This window comes from Pongo pygmaeus, chromosome 4 (genome assembly GCF_028885625.2).
Source record: "Pongo pygmaeus isolate AG05252 chromosome 4, NHGRI_mPonPyg2-v2.0_pri, whole genome shotgun sequence".
Lineage (NCBI taxonomy): Eukaryota > Metazoa > Chordata > Mammalia > Primates > Hominidae > Pongo > Pongo pygmaeus.
This window is the reverse complement of record NC_072377.2, coordinates 75,084,591-75,102,790: the sequence shown is the minus strand read 5'-3', so window position 1 is coordinate 75,102,790 and position 18,200 is coordinate 75,084,591. Positions and strand designations below refer to the sequence as shown.

The window sequence follows — 18,200 nt, the reverse complement described above, 5'->3', positions numbered from 1 at the left end:
CCACTACACCTGGCTAATTTTTGTATTTTAGTAAAAGCGGGGTTTCATCGTGTTGGCCAGGCTGGTCTTGGACTCCACACCTCAAGTGACCCACCCCCCTCAGCCTCCTAAAGTGGTGGGATTACAGGCGTGAGTCACCACGCCTGGCCAACCTCAGGAGTCAGAGACCCGCCTGAGCAACCTGATGAAAACTCATCTGTACAAAAAAATACAAAAATTAGCTGGGCATAGTGGTGTGCACCTATAGTCCCAACTTCTTGGGAGGCTAAGGCAGGGGATTGCTTGAGTCTGGGAGGTGCAGTTTGCAGTCAGCCAAGATCATGCCATTGCACTCCAGCCTGGACAACAGAGCAAGACTGTCTCAAAAACAAAACAAACAAAGAAAAAAAAATCAAAATTTGTGGGACACAGCTCTAGTGATGCTTAAAAGGAAATGTACAGGCCGGGCACGGTGGCTCGTGCCTGTAATCCTAGCACTTTGGGAGGCCGAGGCGGGTGGATCATGAGGTCAGGAGATCGAGACCATCCTGGCTAACATGGTGAAACCCCGTCTCTACTAAAAATACAAAAAAATTAGCTGGGCATGGTGTTGGGCGCCTGTAGTCCCAGCTACTCGGGAGGCTGAGGCAGGAGAATGGCATGAACCCGGGAGGCAGAGCTTACAGTGAGCCGAGATCCGCCGCTGCACTCCAGCCTGGGCGACAGAGCAAGACTCTGTGTCAAAAAAAAGGAAATGTACAGCTTTAAATGTCTACTTTAGAAAAGAAGGCTTTAAAATCAGTACTCTAAGTTTTCATCTTAAGAAGCTAGAAAAGGGAATTGAACAATGAGAACACATGGACACAGGAAGGGGAACATCACACACCGGGGCCTGTTGTGGGGTGGGGGGAGGAGAGAGGGATAGCATTAGGAGATATACCTAATGTTAAATGACGAGTTAATGGGTGCAGCACACCAACATGGCACATGTATATATATGTAACAAACCTGCACGTTGTGCACATGTACCCTAAAACTTAAAGTATAATAAATAAATTAAAAAGAAGCTAGAAAAACAAACACAAAGTAAATGGAAGGAAGTGCTAAACAGTAACAAAAAAAAAAAATCAATAAAAACACACCAACAATTGGAAACTTAAAACTTACATTAAGAAGCCAGGCGCAGTGGCTCACGCCCATAATTCCAGCACTTTGGGAGGCCGAGGCGGGTGGATCACAAGGTCAGGAGATGGGAATCATTCTGGCTAACACAGTGAAACCCCGTCTCAACTAAAAATACAAAAAATTAGCCGGGCGTGGTGGCGGGCACCTGTAGTCCCAGCTACTCGGGAGGCTGAGGCAGGAGAAGGGCGTGAACCCAGGAGGCGGAGCTTGCAGTGAGCCGAGATGTCACCACTGCACTGCAGCCTGGGCTACAGAGAGAGACTCCGTCTCAAAAAAAAAACAAAAAAAAAAATTTACATTAAGAATAGTTGGTTCATTAAAGAGATGTTTAGATTAATAAACACTTAGCAAGACGAATTAAGAAAAAAAGAGGCTCACACTTGTCATTCCAGAACTTTGGGAGGCCAAAGCAGGCAGATCACTTGGGCACAGGAGTCCCAGACCAGCCTGAGCAACATGGCAAAACCCAGTCTCTATAAAAAAAAATACAAAAAATTAGCTGGGCATTGTGGCATGTGCCTGTAGTCCCAAGTACTCAGGAGGCTGAGGTGGGAGGATCACTCAAGCCCAGGAGGTGAGCCATGATAGCGCCACTGCACTCCAGCCTGGAGCCTGGATGACAGAGTGAGGCCCTGTCTCCAAAAAAAAAAAAAAAAAAAAGGGAGAGAGAGAAAATACAAATTATCAATGAAAGTATATTTATAAAATAAACTCTTCCTCCAAAGAAAACTACAGGATCAAATAGTTTCACAGGTAAATTCTATCAAATATTAAAGACAGAATAATACTAATCTTCAACAAATTATTTCAGAAAATAGAAGAGGGAGCACTTTTCAGCTCAATTTCTATGACCAGTGTAAGCCTCATATCAAAATAGGACAGACTTTGTAAAAGAAAATTACAAATCAGCATCCCTTATGAACAAAGTAGCAAAAAAATCCTCAAGAAAACGTAGCAAAATAGAGCAACACAGAAAAAGAATACACTATGACCAAATGGAGCTTATACAGGAATACAACATTAGTCCAATATTTGAAAATCAAGGTAATGTAATTCAGTAGCTTTAAATACAGTCTATTCTCATTTTTGAGATGGAGTCTCACTCCCATTGCACAGACTGGAGTGCAGTGGTGCAATCTCAGCTCACTGCAACCTCCACCTCCCGAGTTCAGGCAATTCTCCTTCCTCAGCCTCCCGAGTAACTGGGATTACAGGCATGCGCCACCACACCCGGCTAATTTTTGTATTTTTAGTAGAGACAGGGTTTCACCATGTTGGCCTGGCTGGTCTTGAACTCCTGACCTCAGGTGATCCACCTGCCTTGGCCTCCCAAAGTGCTGGGATTACAGGCGTGAGCCACCATGCCCGGCCTACTCTCACTTTTCTACACTTTACCCAATGACCTGCTAGAGCCATAGCAACCTTTCAGGAAAAGAATCTACATGATTTTTGAGACAAATAGCCCAGTGACAAATTTATAATTAATTACGCAGATCAGCAGAGCACTCCAATTCTAGACAATCAATTTCTAGCCTTCAAAGAATTTTAACATTTTGTTCTTTTATCAAATATCAACATTAGAAAATGAACATGAAGAATATAAATTTCCTCATCTCTTGCAGAAATACAAGACTATTTCATTACACTGTACAATGCCCCTTATGTAATGTCCCCAGACAATCCATGCCTAATTTAGTTCTAGGAGAAAAAACATACCTTCCTAATGGTTCCTTTTATTAATGTAATGAACATGATAGGGATGAGAAATGAAGGAAAAAGCCCATGGTTGAGTAAAGATCTCACTATCAATTGAGAATGCATTATGGCAACATGGTGTGATGACACTCAAATGAACTCAAACTCAGAAAACTTGTATAAAGTTTCTCAAGCAAAGAAACTAAAAAACAGAGAAAGCTCATCCTCTTGGGCATATAATAGCTGTAACTGACATCACTGTTGTTATTAGTGCCACTGGTTGTCCCAGAGTTAAGGGGGCCTAGGAAAGCAACGGATCAGAAAATGAGAACTGTATAAACTCAGATTTCTTATCTTTAAGCTTTCCTAGGAAATTTTGAAACACATTTTGTGTTCAAAAAGCTACCCTCAGCCGGGCATGATGGCTCACGCCTGTAATTCCAGCATTTGGTGGGAGGCCGAGGCGGGTGAATCACCAGAGGTCAAGAGTTCAAGACCAGGCTGACGAACATGGTAAAACGCCCTCTCTACGAAAAATAAAAAATTAGCTGGGCGTGGTGGTGTGTGCCTGTAATCCTAGCTACTAGGGAGGCTGAGGCAGGAGAATCACTTGAATTTAGGAGGCAGAGGTTGCAGTGAGCCGATATCGCACCACTGCACTCCAGCCTGGGCAACAGGGCGAGACTCCATCTCAATAGAAAAAAAAAAAGCTACCCTTAACCAAAGTACTCTGGTACATTTATCTTGTCTTTTCATTATGTAACTCTTCTTATATCTTAGTTGCAGTGCGTTTTTATTGGTACTGACTCAAATTCATTTTAGAAATGAAGAAGATATAAGAAAATATGAAACTAACATAAAGAAGATTGTACCCGTATCAGAACTGATAAATATTACTTTTCAATAAAGAGGGATAAATGTAACAAAAACATCATAACAGTTTAAAAAAAAATGGCTGGGCACAGTGGCTCTCACCTGTAATTCTAGCACTTTCGGAGGCCAAGATGGGGGGATTAACCTGAGCTCAAGAGTTCGACAGCAGCCTGGGCAACATGGTAAAACCCCGTCTCTACTAAAACAGAAAAAAAATCAGCCGGGCGTGGTGGCAGGTGCCTGTAATACCAGCTACGTGACACGCTAAGGCATGAGAATTGCTTGAACCCAGAGGCAGAGGTTGCAGTGAGCCAAGACCGTGTCACTGCACTCCAGCCTGTGCAACAAAGTGAAACTCTGTCTCAATGAAAAAAAAAAAAAAAAAAAAGATGAACTGAGATTTAAACCAAAGGTAAGTGAATAATACTACTAACATTTGTAATGTTTGGTCTCTTTCCAATCAACAAATGTGATGGGTTTACTTTACCTTAATTTCTATCCTTGCTCTGTGAGGAAAAAGTTGTCCGATCATAGAAAAGTCAGTTCCTACCATGCTGATGGCTAAAAAAAACATATCTGTTTCTGTGAAAATAAAAGATTTAGAATGATTGAAAATTAATTCTGTCAATATTTCAGAGAAAAGAAATCTTACAGAAGTTGACAGTACTTAATTTTACTAGAAAGATCCCCATGGAATACCTAAAAACACATTATAAATAAAAACTTTTCAGTATAAGAAATCGTAGGCTGGGCATGGTGGCTCACACCTGTAATCCCAAAACTTTGGGAGGCCAAGGCAGGCAGATCATTTGAGGACAAGAGTTAGAGACCAGGGCCAGTCGCGGTGGTTCACGCCTGTAATCCCAGCACTTTGGGAGGCTGAGGCGGGTGGGTCACCTGAGGTCAGGAGTTTGAGACCACCCTGACCAACATGGAGAAACCCCGTCTCTATTAAAAATACAAAATTAGCTGGGCATGGTGGCACATGCCTGTAATCCCAGCTATGTGGGAGGCTGAGGCAGGAGAATCGCTTGAACTCGGGAAGCAGAGGTTGCAGTGAGCCAACATCGCGCCATTGCACTCCAACCTGGGCAACAAAAGTGAAACTCCATCTCAAAAAAAAAAAAAGAGTTTGAGACCAGCCAGGCCAACATGGTGAAACCCAGTCTCTGCTAAAAAAAAAAAAAAAAATGAGCTGGGCGTGGTGGCGTGCACCTGTAATCCCAGCTACTGGGGAGGCTGAGGCAGAAGAATAGCTTGAACCCGGGAGGCGGAGGTTACAGTGAGCTGAGATGGCGCCACTGCACTCCAGCCTGGGCGAAAGAGCAAGATTCCACCTCAAAAAAAAAAAGAAAGAAAGAAAAAGAAATCATACAAAAGCAGCTGGAATTTTTTTTTTAAGACATTCATTCTGCCTAGCTGATCTTATTCAAAATGCTCTGAAAAAAACTATGAGTCATACTCAGGATAGGGTTACACTACATAAGCAACTAAGATGTGCTAAGTAGTATATAAAGAAAGTAGCTAGAAAAATACACAAGAGGCCAGGCACGGTGGCTCACGCTTGTAAATACCGGCACTTTGGGAGGCCGAGGCGGGCAGATCACTTGAGGTCAGGAGTTCCAGACCATCCTGGCCAACATGGTGAAACCCCGTCTCTACTAAAAACACAAAAATTAGCTGGGCATGGTGACATATGCCTGTAATCCCAGCTACTTGGGAGGCTGAGGAAGGAGAATCACTTGAACCTAGGAGGTGGCGGTTGCAGTGAGCCAAGATCGCACCACTGCACTCCAGCCTGGGTGACAGAGTGAGACTCAGTCTCAAAAAAAGAAACCATTAACAGAAGTTACACCTCAGGAGAATAGGAACAGGGAAGTGAAAGAAGGGAAGTATAGAATCTTTTTACTCTATATCCTGCTGTTTGAATTTTTCCTCAAAACTACTGTTTTTAAAATAAAAACAATAAGCACCAACATGCAACAGATTTTTAACAGCATAATATTTATCTATAGAAACTTTATTATACGATATTATCTGAGGTAGAACATTATTCGCATTAGAAATATTGTATTGTTGGCTGGGCACAGTGGCTCACACCTGTAATCCCAGCACTTTGGGAGGCTGAGGCAGGCGGATCACCTGAGGTCAGGATTCGAGACCAGCCTGGCCAACATGGTGAAACCCCATCTCTACCAAAAACACAAAAATTAGCTGGGCATGGTGGCAGGCGCCTGTAATCCCAGCTGCTCAGGAGGCTGAGGCAGGAGAATCGCTTGAACCCAGGAGGCAGAGGTTGCAGTGAGCCGAGATCACGCCACCGCACTCCAGCCTGGGCAACAAGAGCGAAACTCCATCTCAAAAAAAAAAAAAAAAAGATATTGTATTGTTAATTTTTATTTAAATGGTATTTGCTGTACACAGATTTGACAGAGAGGAACATTCCAGCCAAAACGACTATAAAGGTAATTCTTAAAAAATATTTCTTTCAGCAGAACAGTGACTAAAAGAAACTTAAAAAAAAAAAAAAAAAAAAGAACAGAAAAATATTTCTGGGCTGGGCACAACGACTCACGCCTATAATCTCAACACTTTGGGAGGCGAAGGATCGCTTGACCCCAAGCATTGGAGACCAGCCTGGGCAACACATTGAGACCTTATTTCTTCAAAAAATCCAAAACACAGGCCAGGTACGGTGGCTCATGCCTGTAATCCCAGCACTTTGGGAGGCCAAGGTAAGCAGATCACCTGAGGTCAGGAGTTTGAGACCAGCCTGGCCAACATGATAAAACCCCGTCTCTACTGAAAATACAAAAAGTAGCTGGTGGTGGTGGCAGGTGCCTGTAATCCCAGCTACTTGGGAAGCTGAGGCAGGAGAATCACTTGAACCCAGGAGGCAGAGGTTGCAGTGAGCCGAGATTATGCCATTGTACTCCAGCCTGGGCAACAAGAGGGAAACTCCATCTCAAAAAAAAAAAAAAATTACAAAAAATTAGCTGGGTGTGGTGGCACACGCCTGTAGTGGCAGCTACTCTGGGAGGCTGGGGCAGGAAGATCACATGAGCCCAAGAGTTCAAGGCTGCGGTAAGCTATGATAGTTTCACTGCACTCCAGCCTCGGCAATCAATCAAGACCCTATCTCTACTTTCTAATTTTTTTTCTTAATTTTTTTGTAGAGATGAGGTCTTGCTTTGTTGCCCAAGTTGGTCTCAAACTCCTGGCCTCAGGTGATCCTCCTGCCTCAACCTCCCAAAGTGCAAGGATTACAGGTGTAAGCCACTGCACCTGGCTGAGACCCAGTTGCTATAAAAAATAAAATTTTTTTGAAGATCTGTAAGACAAAGTCAGAGATACCATTCCATGTAGGGCATAAGATAGAGGTGTCAATAAAATTAGCTGGAATAAAATGGTAGTTTGCATTTTATGTACTTAGGGGAGAACTGATTTAATTCAGAAACAGTCACTTCATTTCAAATAAAGAACTTACACATTTTTAAATGAAAATTAGTTACCTTTATTTGACCATGGTTTAGAGTAATAGTTTTTCCTAAAGCTGGAGTATGTAGTTGTAGAACCGCGCTCAAATATGGGGTCATTTTCTTCAACAACACAAGGGCCTTTTGTTCTTAAAACTTCTACAGTTAAACTGAAATAAACACATTTTTAAATAGATCTATACTAAAAACAAGGAAACAAATAGTAAATGAGATGTAAATAGTTATATTTTGAGGTTTAGCATGGCAATCATATCAAAAGCATAATAATACTTATGTGAAATATGGGTATTTTCCAAGCATCTGCTAAGTTTTACCTAAAATGTGATTCCAAGAGGGTAGAAAGAAATGTCAACTCATTTTCAAAATCCATAACAGCAATATAATATTTACAAAATATCTTTGGGCTACTTATTATAAAAAGGTATTTGTATCATTGACTTCCACATGACTTTGATATTCAATATGTATTACTGTGCCGGACTCAATGGAAATTTTGAAAAACATAAGCACTTTATATTTTACATTCCTGCAGACAAAGCAGTTAAATATGCTCTAACTATTTAATGACCAGTAAAATCATCATCACAATCACAAACTAATGGAAAATAGCACACAGAAACAACTATTATTAGCAGTATTACATTTATGTTTAATTATAGAATGTGAATGCTATAAAATTGTTTTTCACTGGCTAAACTTTCAAAGACCTTCCATTGCTCTACTTATTTACTTACTAATTTATCATCTTTTAAAAAAAAAAACCCTTAAGACAACTAAATTCCACAATGCCCAATGTGAGAAATTAAATGTCATAACTGAGAAATTAAACCAGAAGATGAATTATACCTCACCATAATAAAAATCATAAAATATGTTAAACCTACATTTCACTGTATATCCATTAGTTATCACCACACACCAGGATATGCTCTTAATAATATGAGAACTTGAATATTGACTTCAAGACTGTGTCAATCTTAGAAATTTATCCTCAGTGGAAGACAGCATATGATTAATTCAACAGCCTGACTCAATGACCAGTAAAGATGATAAAACAATGGTGTTAGGTTAATAGATGATAGGGCATCTTCTCACATAAAATAGTTATAAAAATTACTAAAATTTATAAATTAATCTAACCCACTTTTCTATTTACAATATTCATTATGCAAATAAGAACGTCAAGGTCTAAGTGACAAAGGCCGATATAGAAAGAGGACCTCTTTCACTAGACAAAGCATGTTTGTTCTCATGTAACCACAATCTCACTTTCTCTCTTTTCTAAATACCTTTCTTCATCCAAAATAATGGAACCATCTTCTGCCACTTTTACTCGAGGAACCAGTAATGGCCCATCATCTGTCTCTTCTTCCATTTCATTATCTTCAGCATTAGGAGTACTCTTACCTTCTTGCCTACCAGATATAAAGATAATTCACAAAGGCATGAAAAGTGTGCCTGAATAGTATAAAACTTAAAATAAATGATTACAAACTCAACCTTCTAGCTATTTCCAACTTTCCCTATAATCCAAATGAAAACAGTATGTGTTATTAAGGACACAATTAGAGGATTTTCTCAAGTTTTATCTCAAGACATTTAGTAAGAATTCTTATTTTTTTTTTGAGATGGAGTTTCGCCCTGTCACCCAGGCTGGAATGCAGTGGCATGATCTCGACTCACTGCAACCTCTGCCTCCTGGGTTCACACCATTCTACTGCCTCAGCCTCCCGAGTAGCTGGGATTACAGGCGTGCACCTCCACACCCAGCTAATTTTTGTATTTTTAGTAGAGATGGGGTTTCACGATGTTGGCCAGGCTGGTCTCAAACTCCTGACCTGGTGATCCACCCACCTCAGCCTCCCAAAGTGCCAGGATTACAGGCGTGAGCCACCGCGCCTGGCCCAAACAGTCTTTACTCTGTTTTAAAATAAAGAGAAACAGACAGGACATGGTGATTCAGGCCTGTAATCCTGGCACTTTCGGAGGCCAAGGCAGGAAAATCACTCGAGGCCAGGAGTTGAGATCAGCCTGGGCAACATAGCAAGACCCTCACTACAAAAAATATTTAAAAATTGGCCCAGCATGGTGATGCGTGCCTATAGTCCAGCTACTCAGGAGACTGAGGCAGGAGTATCTCTTGAGGCCAAGAGTTTAATCACACCACTGCACCCCAGCCTAGGCGACAGTGCAAGACCCTATCTGTAAGAAAATAATAATAATAATAATAATAATAATAATGCTTAAAGTTATATAGCATTAGTTTCTAGATTATTTGATTAACTTTTCAGTACAATCCTTCAGGGTTACTATTCTCATACTCATTTGAGCCTTAAGGAAAACGGCCGAATGCAGCAGCTCATGTCTGTAATCCTAGTACTTTTGGAGGCTGAGGCGACAGGATTACTTGAGCTTAGAAGTTCAAGACCACTAGCCTGGGCGACATAGTGAAACCTTATCTCTATGAAAAAAAACTCTTCAAAAACTAAAAACTTTAGGCTGGGCATGGTGGCTTACACCTGTAATCCCAGCACTTTGGGAGGCCGAGGCGGGCGGATCACGAGGTCAAGAGATGGAGACCATCCTGACCAACACGGTAAAACCTCGTCTCTACTAAAAATACAAAAATTAGCTGGGCATGGTGGCGCGCACCTGTAGTCCCAGCTGCTCGGGAAGCTGAGGCAGCAGAATCGCTTGAACTCGGGAGGCAGAGGCTGCAGTGAGCCGACATCACACCACTGCACTCCAGCCTGGTGACAGAGCAAGACTCCATCTCAAAAAAAAAAAAAAAAACTAAAAAATTTAGCCAACCGTGGTGGCGCACATCTGTACTCCCAGCTACTCAGGAGGCTGAGGCAGGAGGATCACTTGAGCCCAGAAGGTCAAGGCTGCAGTGAGCTGTGTTCACACCACTGCACTCCAGCCTGGGTGACACAGCAACACCCTGTCTCAAAAATTAAATTAAAATTTTAAAATTCAAAAACAATAGCCCAACCAAATGTGATTTTTTTTTAAGAGACAGTCTTGCTCTGTCACCCAGGCTGGAATGCAGTGGCGTGATCATAGTTCACTACAGCCTTGAACGTGTGGGCTCGAGCGATCCTCCCACCTCAGCCTCCTGAATAACTAGGACTACGTGTACATACCACCATGCACAGCTTATTTTTACATTTTTTGTAGAGACAAAATGTCACTATGATGCCCAGACTGGTCTCAACTCCTGGCTTCCAGCAATCCTCCCATCTTGGCTTCGCAAAGTGCTGAGATTATAGGAGTGAGCCACTGTGCCCGACCCCAATCAAATGTAATTCAACTATAACAGGAAGCACCATTTGATCTCATTTTTTTAAAAATGTAGGAATAGAATATATTCAAAAATAAAATAAAATACTTACTCTCTTATCTGGACTGGAGTCGATGGCTTTTCAGTTTTCTTTTCTTGTTCCAGTGAAGAACTATTGAACATAAATAACAATATCTTTAATAAATTATTAATTTATATCTTCCCAATTCTATCTGTAGGCAAGAAGAAAATTATTCTAACTTCTAATTTTTAATGATATATCACAGCATTTTGTTAATGACAGTGCAATCCAACAATCAATTTTTCAGTCAAAAGCTTGTCATCACATACAAATAATTTGTTAGGTCCTAAGTAGAGAATACTTTTTTTTTTTTTTTTTTTTTAATACAACAACAGGGTCTTGCTGTGTCAGGCTGAAGTGCAGTGGTGTGATCTCAGCTCCACGTAACCTCTACTTCTCGAGCTCAAGCAATCCTCCCACCTCAGCCTCCCAAGTAGCTGGGACTACAGGTGCACGCCACCACACCAGGCTAATTTTTGTCTTTTAATTTTTTGTAGAGACGAGGTCTTACCATATCGCCCAGGCTGGTCTCAAACTCCTGGGATCATGCGATCCTCCCACTTTAGCTTCCCAAAACACTGAGATTACAGGCATGAGCCACCACGCCCAACAGAGAATGTTCTTATCCTCTAACTTCTCAGTGAAAGGAGGCTCCCAATCCCAAGGCATGAAGCAGCTTAGGTGACATGTCTCCAATTCCTAGATATTAAACAACTCAAAACCTAGGTTTCTGGCACTTTCTTCAACAGGGCCAAAGACCTGGTGAATCTGAAAAAGGGCTATGCTGAGGAACTGTCCCAACTCCTACCTCTACCTGCTAAACCATCAACAATACAACAATGAGACTTATTATAAACCTGCCTCAGAAACCCCAGGCTAACTTTAATAAAGCTTTGTTCTTGGAGGATTTATTAAACACACTACTACTGTCTTTATTAGAAGGCAGGGCATAAAACTTGGATCACTTGTTTAGATCAGTTTGCAGTATGTTAAAAATAGAAATTGCAATCCTTTCAAACATTTTTTTTTAAATGAGACAGAGTCTCGCTGTCTCCCAGGCTGGAGTGCAGTGGTGCAATCTTGGCTCACTGCTGCCTTGAACTCCCAGGCTCAAGTGATCCTCCCACCTCAGCCTCCTGTGCGCCACAATGCCCAGCTAATTTTTGTATTTTTTGTAGAGATGGGGTCTCACTACATTGCCCAGGCTGGTCTCAAACTCCTGGGCTCAAGCGATTCTCTGGCCTTGGCCTCCCAAAAGGCTGTGATTACAGGGGTGAGCCACCTCGCCCGGCCAAAATTGCAATCTTGATTACAGAAAAGTGGCTTAGTTGGTTTTACTATGCCTTGGTAATTAATATAACAAAGAAAAAAAAATATTTTTTTTGAGACAGGATCTCGCACTGTCACCGACTGCACCCAGAATGCAGTGGCATGAACATGGTTCACTGCAGCCTCAAATGCCAGGGCTCAAGCAGTCCTCCTGCCTCAGCCTCCCAAATAGCTGGAACTACAGGCACATGCCACCATGCCTGGTTAATTGTTGTACTTTTTGTAGAGATAAGGTTTCACCATGTTGCCCGGGCTGGTCTCAAACTCCTGGACTCAAGCGGCCCACATGCCTTGGTCTCCTAAAGTGCTGGGATTACAGGCATGAGCCACTGCGCCCAGCCAGGAAATTTATTTTTAATCTCAGAAATAAAGGGCATAATCTACCATCCCCAGAAAGCAGTTACTTGAAATACTGCTACTTTTTGTTATGAAATTCTATTTAAAAGGACATATGTGTTCCAAATTTTGTCAACATGCTTTTGGAAAACAAAAAAATTTACTATAAAAGTGATATTTATATAACTACATACCCAAATAAAGTAAAACAGAAGGGCAGGCGCGGTGGCTTACGCCTGTAATCTCAGCACTTTGGGAGGCCGAAGCGGGTGGATCACCTGAAGTAAGGAGTTTAAAACCAGGTAAGCCAACATGGCGAAACCCAGTCTCTACTAAAAATACAAAAATTAGCCGGGTGTGGTGGCAAGCATCTGTAATTCCAGCTACTCAGGAATCTGAGGCAGGAGAATCGCTTGAACCTGGGAGGCAGAGGTCGCAGTGAGCCAAGATTGCACCACTGCACTCCAGCCTGGGCAACAGAGCGAGACTCCACCTCAAAAAAAAAAAAAAAAAAAAGAGATAGTAAAGCAGAAATAAATTTTACTTACGTCATTGGATTGTTATCTGGTAGATAATATATGAAGTCTCTCATAGTCATTTTTGAACGATCTGGTGGCCTCTGACTTTCATTTATAGCATATTTGTTTTTCCATTGTTTCTGTATACATAAACACACACAGACCCACTTTTATAAATATTAAAGAATTTCAGATGTACTATATGCAAATATACAGTCCACTGTTGCATTCACTATAAGTGCTTTAATATTAGTCTCACCCCAATTATGTAATTTTGTAGATGGAATATTAAAAAGTTGTAGCACATTACCCTTAATAGTTTTTAGTTTTTATTTATCTACTTTTGAGATGGGGTCTTGCTCTGTCATCCAGGCTAAAGTGCAGTGGCGCAATCATAGCTCACTGCAGCCTTGAACTGCTGAGCTCAGGCAGTCCTCCCACCTCAGCCTCCCAAGTAACTGGGACTATAGATGCTTGCCTAACACCTGGCTAATTTTGTGGGGGGTTTTTTTTGGTAGAGATGGAGTCTCCCTACGTTGCCAAGGCTGCTCTCAAATTCCTGGGCTCAAGTGATCCTCCTGCCTCAGACTCCTAAAGCACTGGAATTACAGGAGTGAACCACACACCCAGGTAGTATTTAGATTTTAACAATTAAAGTGACTACGACTAGATAAAAGCTCAACGTGGCCAGGCACAGTGGCTTATGCCTATAATCCCAGCACTTTGGGAGGCCGAGGCAGGAGGATTGCTTGAGCTCAGGAGTTACCAGCCTGGGCAACATAAATGAGACCCTATCTCGGTTTCTGTAAAATACAGAACTTTTTTTTAATCCCCCCACCCCCAACTCCCAACCCATAAAACATTTTTAGAGGCTTTGCTCTGTCGCCCAGGCTGGAATGCAGTAGCACAATTTCAGCTCACTGCAACCTCCGCCTTCCAGGTTCAAGCAATTGTTGTGAGGCTTACATTTTAGAAGACATAAATTGAAAGCTTGTTTTCTCCTGTGTAAAACAGTGATATCTACTTCACATAGTTGATATAATTACATAAGACAACAGATATAAAGCACCAAGCAAAATGCCTTCCCTTAATTTAAAAAAAACTAAAGAGGCATTTTATAATTCATAACAGAAGCTGACACTGGTTGGACACTTACTATTTTCAAGACACTAGTTTTTTTGTTTGGTTGGTTTTTTTTGAGATGGAGTCTCACTCTGTCACTCATGCTGGAGTGCAATGGCACAATCTTGGCTCACCGCAACCTCTGCCTCCCAGGATCAAGCGATTCTCCTGTCTCAGCCTCCTGAGTAGCTGGGATTACAGGCGTGCACCACCACGACCAGATAATGTTTGTATTTTTAGTAGAGATGGGGTTTCACCATGTTGGCCAGGCTGGTCTCGAACTCCTGACCTCAGGTGATCCGCCCACCTCGGCCTCCCAAAGTGCTGGGATTACAGGCGTGAGCCACTGCACAAGGCCCAAGACAGCAGTTTAAGTGTGTTTTACATGTATTGACTCATTTAATCTTCACAACCCCCCAATGAGATAGACAGAGGTTGAGCATCTCTTATCTGAAATACTTGAGACCAGAAATGATTCACATTTTGGATTTTTTCACATTTTTGAATATTTGCAGAATACATGCTGGCTGAGCATCTCTAACCTGAAAAATCTGAAATCCAATATGCTCCAATGAGCATTTCCCTGGAGCATCACTTTGGCACTCAAAACATTTTAGAATTACCCAAGGTCACATAGCTAGTAAAGAAATGAAGCTGAGATTCAATCCTTAAGTATTTAACTCCAGGGCCAGCATGCTCTACTGCTGTTACCTGCCCTTCTAGAAAAGAAATCAATCCTCAAGATTAAAAAGAACATGGACTCTAATATATGCATACCACAAATTTTTCCCACTTGTAATTTTCCATAGTCAATTTAGAAAACATTACCAATTCATTCTGCTCAACTATATTTGTCTTTTTTTTGGAGACAGTTTCACTCTATCACCCAGGCTGGAGTACAGAGGCACAATCTCGGCTCACTGCAACTTCCACCTCCCAGGTTCAAGCAATTCTCATGCCTCAGCCTCCTCAGTAATTAGGATTACAGATGCCCGCCACCAGGCCCAGCTAATTTTTGTATTTTTAGTAGAGACAGGGTTTTGCCATGTTGGCCAGGCTGGTCTTGAACTCCTGACCTCAAATGATCTGCCCGCCTAGTCCTCCCAAAGTGCTGGGATTACAGGCATGAGCCACCACGCCCGGCCTATACTTGTCTTAATTCAAATAAATATATCACTTGTCACTTGGACATCTTTATATGAAAAATCAGACTGAAGGTTTATTTTATAAATATGTTTGTGTATGTGTATCTATGTGTATGTGTATGAAACTTATTTGTGGTCTTTACCAAAAACAGTGAAAACATAAATAATGTAAAAATTACTATCAGTGAAAAATGTAATTTAAGTCCACGGTGTATCAATCAATCCATTAACAAGAAGGGATGTTCTATTGACTAAGGGATGTTACGTGGTTTTGTTCCCCCATCAAAATGCTACAAATGCTTTTCTTCCCAATGATTCCTTACTAACATAAATAGAAGGCAACATCAAAATCCTGATTCTCCTCCCTTACCTTCTCTTTTCTCAATTCTTCTTTTAACATTTCCCTCAGTTTCTGGGCTTTGTATATTCTGTATCTGTCTGAACATGGCTGTTTCTCTTTTGTTGGAGTGGCAGTTGGCTGTGGAGCCTCTTGGTTAACTGTAGATAAGGGATGAGATTCTGAAGGAACACTGACACTAGACTTAACCAGACTAGAAGTACTTGATATTCGCTTTCTTCTCTGTGAAACAGTAGAGGAAGATCTACTGGATTCTTCAACATCATTGTCACTACCAGTCTTTTCAGTACTGTTGAAATTAAAAAAGAAAAAAGAGGGCACATGAATCTTTTGTTACACATGCTAGTTTTAAAACCTAGTCTGGTGAAAATCCAAAACTGCAATCTCGTAATTAAAAAAAAAAAAAAATTAGTAACTTGAGATTTATGATAATTATGACAGGTTACAAAAAAATTTGTTTAGTAAATCTTTTAAATATACGTAAATTCTAATAGACTCTTAATCTTTTTCAAACATAAAGTCCCTAGGCACATTAGAGCACATAATTACAAGCTTAGCTCCCTCAAAACAAATAACCAACTTACAGAACAAAGCTTAATCAACCTAATTTGAATTATTAAGTAACAAAGTAATAATTTATAATTAATTTATATATAAAATTTAAAAAATTTTTAATTCACTCTGATATTTTAAACTGGTCTAAACTACCGGCATTTTACTTTACTTATCAACCCGAGGTCAGTCAAATCAAATATGCAAAATTTCAAACCTCTGAAATATCTGTATTGCAGTATTTGAAGAAAAACATTTAGTTATACAGTAGCCAAACCCAATTCTCTTTGAGGCAGAAATCATTTATGTTTTGTCAGGTACAAAGCTACTTATACAGCCATCAGAATAAACTTCAGTCAAAAAAAGTACTCAGTCACCCCAAATTGCATATTAGGTATGGTATACCTCAGATATAAGTATTTCAGGAATGGTCTATAAATGCAACTTAAGTCAAGAAAAGAGGTGGTATAAGTCAATAATTAAAAACAGTCTACTTTTTTCCTATTTTACAATTACTTATAAAAAATTAGAAAATGCCTTAACTTATAGAATAACCTTTCCAGGAAGACTTCAATTTAAATTCATATCTTAGCTGTTATGCCAATGTGATACATGCATTATCTGCATTTCACCCAATTATGCTGAATGCATAATGACAGAATATATATCCAGAATATATATCCTATAGATTTTTACAACTAGCAAAGACCCACAAAAAAATATATACAAAAAGAGGCCGGGCACGGTGGCTCACACCTGTAACCCCAGCACTTTGGGCTGAGGCAGGTGGATCACTTGAGGTCAGGAGTTCGAGTCCAGCCTGGCCAACATGGTGAAACCCTGCCTCTACTGAAAATACAAAAATTAGCTGGGAGTGGTGGGGCACGCCTGTAGTCCCAGATACTTGGGAGGCTGAGACAGGAGAATTGCATGAACCCGGGAGGTGGAGATTGCAGTGAGCGGTACCATTGCACTCCAGCCTGGGCAATAGAGCAAGACTCCATCTAAAAAAAAACTAATGATAATTAAACAAACAAACAAAAAAAACAAAACCACTTTCCCAGAGTCAGTAATGGCAAAAAAAAGTGACTAAAAAACAAATTATATTCCCCAAACGTAAATGTCAACTCAAAAAAAAAAATTAAATATCCTTGACCATAAATGTCTCAAAACTACAATCTTTGGGCAATTTATTAAATTATCAACGATCACGCACTCATACATAATTAACGAAATCTCTGAGAACTTTATTAATTTAACAGCGACTAGTATCGGTATCTCCTTTCTGTGTAGAAATTTTGAAACAGATTCATGTAATAAACTTGGAAATTACTAACCATCACTGAACTATCAACGTAACACCATACACTCAGCACCAGTTCAGGCCAATAGAGGAAGATGTTCCAAAAATAAATCAATTTTTCACCTTCCTATCACAGCATAAACAGAATTTGTACTATCTCACTTCACTTAACAAGGCTGTTTACTGATTTCCTCATATATATAGAAACAGAGGCCATCTTAGCCTAACATGTCTTAAATTTACTCCATCACCTTTCTAAAAAACTAGTAACTTTTTGTGGGCAACTATTCTGCCATATCCCCTGCAAGGTAGTTTATATGAGTTATCTCCAATCTCCACCAAAACGCTCCAAGTAGGCAATATTATTCCCATTTTGCAGATGAGTAAATTCTGCCTGAGAAAAGTCTACCTGCAGACTAAAAGAGTCCTGAATCCAAATATGATACATGACGCTAAAGCCATGCTTCTCTATTCGGGAAACACGGTCACCATAGTTAAAGAGGCACACTTCAATTAAGTGACCAGAACTCTTACTCACTGACATAAATCAGCAAAGCCAAAGCAATACTTATCTTCTCCTTTAAAAAATAAATATTTTATAAATTGAAAGACAAAAACACTTCCCTGCAAAGCACTCCAGAAGGATGAAAACTATAGTGACCTAAATTCTCAAATGAATAGTGTGGATATTCTTCACTTCAGGACTGCCATACCCCGATTCTCCCCACCACCACTTGAAGACATACATGGTCTCCTCTCGGAGAATCTACAGACCGTGACAAAATCCACACAAGCCACACCCTGCAGGTCAGACAACCAAACTGCAGTTTGGAGTGGTGTCATCAAGCCTCAACTGAAAAGCTTACTGCAAACGAGAGCGGACTCCTATGATAAAATTCATTTGCTCAGCTTCCAGGTGACAGGCCCGGAGAGGCGGGGCAAA

At 40.7% G+C, this 18,200-nt stretch overlaps 1 protein-coding gene across 1 annotated transcript in view; it reads right to left on the bottom strand.

Annotated features, from left to right (window-relative positions):
• BDP1 (B double prime 1, subunit of RNA polymerase III transcription initiation factor IIIB) overlaps positions 1 to 18,200 on the bottom strand; it is a 112,900-nt gene that overhangs the window by 90,284 nt on the left and 4,416 nt on the right. The window contains exons 3-8 of the mRNA XM_054489897.2: positions 15,415 to 15,691; positions 12,808 to 12,917; positions 10,625 to 10,684; positions 8,519 to 8,644; positions 7,245 to 7,378; positions 4,220 to 4,314 (exon numbers count right to left, since the gene is read on the bottom strand). Of these exons, the coding sequence (XP_054345872.1) occupies positions 4,220 to 4,314; positions 7,245 to 7,378; positions 8,519 to 8,644; positions 10,625 to 10,684; positions 12,808 to 12,917; positions 15,415 to 15,691 (802 nt within the window). The remainder of the gene's footprint in view (positions 1 to 4,219; positions 4,315 to 7,244; positions 7,379 to 8,518; positions 8,645 to 10,624; positions 10,685 to 12,807; positions 12,918 to 15,414; positions 15,692 to 18,200) is intronic.